The 6,183-nt window shown below is 43.2% G+C and overlaps 1 protein-coding gene across 1 annotated transcript in view; it reads left to right on the forward strand.

The window, feature by feature from the left end:
- Positions 1-5,886: 5,886 nt before the first annotated feature.
- The window catches only part of LOC102830315 (CXXC-type zinc finger protein 4-like), a 35,320-nt gene continuing 35,023 nt past the window's right edge, over positions 5,887-6,183 (forward strand). The window contains exon 1 of the mRNA XM_006874560.1: positions 5,887-6,167. Coding sequence (XP_006874622.1) covers positions 5,887-6,167 — 281 coding nt within the window. The remainder of the gene's footprint in view (positions 6,168-6,183) is intronic.

Below are 6,183 nucleotides of genomic sequence, written 5' to 3' on the forward strand. Positions count from 1 at the left end.
TATGAGTTGTGCCCCACCAACAAATAAAGGTCCTAAAGGCTTTACTCCAGTTTCATCAGGGTCAACTAAATCTACATTGAGGAGACAGCTCTTCCTAAGTTGTGTTTTGACTGCCTACCAGTCTGAGGGGCTCATGTTCTGGCACTATAGCTAACAATATTCTGGTGCTATTTATCATGTTCAATATTTAATAATCAGGTGCTAACTGACAGTGTTTCAATGCTATTCATAAGGTTTTTGTTGACTAAACATTTGGAAGTAGTCTACCTTTCCTTCTTCCAAGTCTGTGTTAGTCTGGAAGCTAAACTGAAATCTGTTCACCATGGGTGACCCTGCTGTTAGCCAAAATGCAGGTGGCAAGCTTCCAACATCACCTCAACTCGCAAGCCACCAGTGTGACGCACTGACAGATGAGTGTTGGACTACCAAGATATCACTTCATTCTGCACACCACAATGTTCTACATCTTTTCAATAATCAATTCTCTTTTACTTTATAGACTCAGCATATGGTCAAAGTCAGTCTTTTGAACATTCAAATACAAAATGTGTTAAAATCTTTTTTAAAAGAGTTTTATTACTACCAAAGAAGCAATTCAGCATGAGTATTTTCTTTCTTCTTTTAAGTTGTTGTTGTTGTTAAGTGCCTTGAGTTGATTCTGACCCATAGAGGCCCTGTATAGGGTTTCCAAGGAGCAGCTGGTGAGCTTGAACTATAGACATTAGCAATCTGGTTCATTAACCCACAGTGCCACACCAGGACTCCTTTTAAGTTGGTTATTGTTAAGTGCTATGGAGTCAATTCTGACTTATGGAGACCCTGCATAAGGTTTCTAAGGAGTGGCTTGTGGGTTTTAACCACCAACATTGTGATGAGTAGTTCAGTGCAGATCCTACTGCATTTTAGATTTTAAATTTTAATCGATATTTCCTGTGCTTTTAAACATACATTTGAATAGTCTGAAACAATTTTCTTTCACTGTACACCATAGCTTATCTTATCATTGTTGTTGTTAAGTGTCATTGAGTCTATTTTGACTTATTTATGGTTTCGGAAAAGCAGCTGGTGGGTTTGAAGTGCTGACCTTGTTCACAGCCCACTTGCAATCTAGTGCATTACTTTGAATCACCAAACCAGGACTCCAGTTGATCATTGTTGTTGTTAAGTGCTGGTTCTGATTCATCAGGAGCCTGCATAGGGTTTTAGTAAAGGGGAATGGTTGGTGAACTTGAACCTTTGGTGAGGTTCAAACTGACCTTGCAGTCCAGGGCATTAACCTGCAGTGCCACACCAGGACTACTTATCATTAGATACTAAGAAGATTTTTTTCCTGTTCACTAAAATTTATATGAGAAAAAAACAAAAGAATTTGTGGTTTCATATTTTATTTTGTAACTATTTCTAATATGGCATTCTTCATAAATAAGCTAGGTATCCAGGAGTATCTCGGTTTAAGACAATAATTAAGAAATTAACTTAATGTTGTGAATTATTATTTCCAAACTTACTATATGAGTTAGTTTTATTTATATTTGACCTTTAAAAAAATACTTCAGCTCTTAAACTTTTTTTACTATCATTGACAAAAAGTGAAAAACTAAACAACTGTTAGGACTTTTGGTGTGGCGCTGTAGTAGGATCAACATTGGACTTTGAACCACAAGGTCAGCAGTTCAAACCCACTAGCTGCTCTTTGCAAAAACTTACACATGGTCATTGTGAATCAGAACTGACTGGACGAGACGACACTTTATAGAATAGATTGAGAGATTCTGTACAAATACTGCTTCTGTTCAAGTGAAGTTTGGGATTTAAAAAAAAGTAGGGCAGTTAAGTTAAAACATATGATTCAATCTTTGGAAATACCAGATCGAATAGTAAAAGAAAGTGGGGAGGCGGCGGAGAGAGCCAGAGAGAGAGAGGAAGAGTAGAGTGTGTGAGAGAAAGATTTAAAAGTGAATGGTCAAAAAAAAAAAAAAAAAAAAAAAGTGAATGGTCAGCCAAACATCACCAATTTCTTACATTCTTGCACAGAAATTTTTAAAGGGTCTAAAGAACCAAAAACCACCAATCTGCGTTTCCTTCCTCTAAAGATCTAAATGATGATTTAAAAAAAAACAGAAGTGTTCCAGAGTACACCAGGACATTATTTAAAAGGCATGAAGTGAGATGCGAACTAAAAAGCATTCTTCAAACAACCAGGACCTTTTCTGTTTCATGTACTGCTCTTCTCAACCCAGCCAGAAACCCCCGACAAGTTTATTTACACTCACACCCGCACACGCACACACACCTCGCACGCAGAGAGTGGCGGAAACTCCCTCTTTCCGTCCCTTCCAAACAATTATCACGAAGAGCAAAAGAAAATAATCAACAGCCCAGGGTGCTAGGCGGCAGAGCCCGAGAGCCAGGCGCGAGAAGGGAGGGTGAGCGGCAGGCGAGCAAGGAAACGTGGCTCCTCTGTCGAGGAGAGGATTTGTGAAGAGGAGCGCTGGCCCGCGTGCGCCTCTTGTTCCCCGTGTAATTTGCAGCCAATCATCAGTAGGTGTCCACGTCCCTGCGTCCTCCTCACCTCGGCGCCAATCACCCCCACTTCGCCCCCCCTCGCCCCCGCCCCCAGCCTCCTCCCTCGCCTTTCTCTAGGCCTCCCCTCCCCCAGCAACCACACACGCACACACACAAACAGAGAGAGAAGGGGGGAGGGTGAGAGAGAGGGAGAGACTCCCCGGCTCCCTCCCTCCCTCGCACACAGCGACTGGAGACGGACGGAGAGCAACGCGCTGGGAGAGGAGAGACCACCGAGAACAGCCCCGCGCTCTCACACATACACTCACACTCGGCTCTTTCCTCTCCCCCCACCTCCTCCTCCTTCCACCCCCACCACTAACACCATCTCCTCCTCCTTCTCTCTGCAACAAGAAAAAAAAAAGCCATTTACAGGTATTTTTTTTTGATCCGCATATTTATTTATCCCCCCCCCCCAACAGTTTGTTTACAAGTATTAAAGTTGTAATTGGGAGCTGCCAAGACACATCTGGATTTGTGTTTCTTTGTGTTAAGGGGTGATGTGCAACTAATTAAAGGCAGACTGGCAGCGTCTGCAAATTCTAAGGCTCCCCAAATAAAAAGAGACTGGTAAGTGATTGTTCTTTCTCTTTCTCTGGCTTTTTTTTTTCCTTGAATGTTTGCTGTCCGTTGGGATTGTAAAAGTAGATTATTAATGCTGGACTCCAGCAATAAAAGGCGTAGCTGTATTAATTTATTAATTAATCTGCACCCGCCCCTCCTCCTGAATGTTAAATATGACCTTTGATCTCTATGTCTGTGGTAGAACAGACATACAATATTAGGCATGTACAGTCACATTGTTTAAAGGCAAAGGATCATGAAGTATGGATGTCTAATCTAGCTTTGGTATAGGACTGTAGTTATTTGTGTGTGTTTTATTTTGTTTTTTAAAGAGAACCCAAACAATAGCTGTGACTTAGATACCTTTTCCATGCTCCAGAGATGCATTGATTACACAATAATGACCTGGATACTGGGCACAATCATTTTCTACAGTTTCTGGTGGCATTAAACCTTGAGGAAAAGGGGTGGTGGTGGGGGGACGTTGATGGCAGTAAGAAAAGCAAGGGAAGCTTCTATGTGGAAGTACCTCTGTAATACTCTGAAAAGGGACATTAAATTATTTCTTTATTTGGAACAAGGTCAAAAGACTAAAATGTTAATTTTTTCCATCCACTCAATGTGATATCTAATGTATGGTTGACATAACTAGTTTTTACGGAGTAGCAGTTATTAGGGTCTGGCAGTTACAATGTGATTCACAGAAACTGAACCTATATGCATATTCTTGCTGTGCTTTCTCTCACCCCTGACCCAAGCTTTAAGAATATTTAGCTAGGAGCATTTTGGGGGCACCCTTTGTATGGCCATCAGACCTCAGAAGGGAGCAGTTTTCCCTAATGCTAAACCACAGAGGTGGTTCCTGAGTGATTAGAGACTTGCTGTGATTGAAAGATGCCTGCTAGCTTCTAATCCAGCCTGGGGTGAGGTTCCTTATCTTGATTTACTTTGCCTAATAGGGATTTGTTTACATAAACTCCTCTTTTTAGGGCACCTCATCAGTAAGACTTGAAGTTTTTCCTCTTGGAGTTTGGGCATAAATGGTTCATTAATCTAATTATAAGCATAATTACTATAATTGATATCCATTTTGAACTCTGAGTATGTGAGGCTGAGACTACTGGGCCCCTACCCTATTTAGTTATCCCAGAACTCCATATTCTACACCAATATGTAAGCTTCAAAAGATGTCACAAAAAGATACTCTGACAAAAAATTAGGAAACAAAGAAACTGAGGTGTTGTATATTTTTGTTATTGATACAGACTTTATGTCTTTGCTCTACTTGTTAAAAGGTTGTGATGTACCTTTCCCTCTTTCTAAACAACTAAAAGACCTCTTTCTAAAGCATAATATTGGCCTGTGAGAAATGAAATGAATGCAAATACCCAGTTAACAATAAACTTTTCTTTTTAAAAAAGCCAAGAAACAAAACTATTTTAATATTTATTTCCTCAGGTAAACAACACCTTAAGGGACCCCACCCTCACAAACACCCCTTGACTCAATATAAAAATCAGTGTCTGTGGGAGATCCTTTTTAAAAAGTCCCATATTTTCCTCTTGTCTTGGGAAGAGACAGGAGTCTCCATTAGAAAAGATTGAGAATATTCTTACAGAAGCTGCAAACACTTGGTTTTAAACCTGTGACATTGCTTGTATGACTTTTTTTTTTTTTTTTAATTTAGTCTACATTTCTTTTCTTTCTTTCTCTGTTTTAAAGAAGTAGAACACCACTCTCTTGTCCCCACCAAGCCCACCACCAAAAGGCTTGTTCAATTGAGACCTGTCCTTGGTCCATTGAATTAAGACCCTAACAGAGCCAGCTGTGCTGGGATTCAAACTAATGACCGCAGACACAGAAGGACACTGTGGCAGCTGGTAGTTCTTTTTTCCCTGCCTCTTTAGTTCAGATTGTATGTGGGCAGTCTCTTAGCTCTCAGTTGTATTGTGTTTGCTTACAGTTTATACTCGGATGTATTGTAGACTTTCTCAGTACTTCATTTGCTAATTTCCTGTTCATTTTCTTCATAGGGCCATTGCTGTTTTCTACTTTACAGCATTTGCATGCCCAGGCAGCATTTGTTCACACATTTCATAATGTTTAAATGCCCTCTGCTTATAGGTAGTATCGCCCTCCCACCCCTGATTTGCATGTCTTTAGCACTCCAATTGCCCTTTTCCCTCGGCATTTGTCACCCCCGTCTTCCCTCTTTCCCTGGGTATCCTGGCTATTAATACATTTTCTCAGAAGGGTTATAAGAATAGGGGGGAGGAGCTGTGGTGTGCAGTGGGGAGGGAGGGAGCGGGGGTTGGGAGCGTTGGGGGTGGGGATGGGAATGGGAATGGGGGAGATCACATCTTGATGATTGTTATGCAAACGACCTGACGGATGAATGGGGGAGCTTTCGGTGTCTGTGGTGGGGTACTAAGGGAGGCTGTTTATTTATTTTAAATCCTTTTCCTCGTGCAGCTCGTTGGAATGACTTTCTTTATTTTAGTTGTAACAGTTGGAGGATAATGCAAAGGAAGACCCTGCCTGGGAATTCACCGTCTGTGGAAATGCGCCCCAGAGAGGAATAAAGCAGACCTCACCTTGCTTTCCCCACCCGGACACACTTTCCCCTCCCGCCTCGGCTCCCACCCCAACACCACCATCACCCCCTTCCCTCCCCCCCACCTTTCCCCCTTTCCCACCCAGGTGTCGGACCCGGCGGTCCCCACTTCCACCCTGCACCCCTTCTTTCCCCCCTGCACCATGAACACCAATGTCTGCGTGGAGCCGGGGCCGAGCCCGGAGGCTCCGGGCTTGCCCAAGGAAAGCCACCTGCCCGAAGGGGCCTTGAACAGCCTTGTGGATTACAACTCGGAGATGGAGCGATATCGCTCCTTTGCCACCTCCTTCTACAAGACCAACGGGGGCGCCTTCCCTCAGGCGGCCAAGATCGCGCGCATCACCACCCCCATCTTCCCCAGCAGCGCCGCCGCCGCCGCGGCCGCCGCGCGCATCGGCATGTCCCCCTGGAACTGCGACAACGCGGCCACCGCCGCCGCC

This window comes from Chrysochloris asiatica, unplaced genomic scaffold (assembly GCF_000296735.1).
Source record: "Chrysochloris asiatica unplaced genomic scaffold, ChrAsi1.0 scaffold00285, whole genome shotgun sequence".
NCBI lineage: Eukaryota > Metazoa > Chordata > Mammalia > Afrosoricida > Chrysochloridae > Chrysochloris > Chrysochloris asiatica.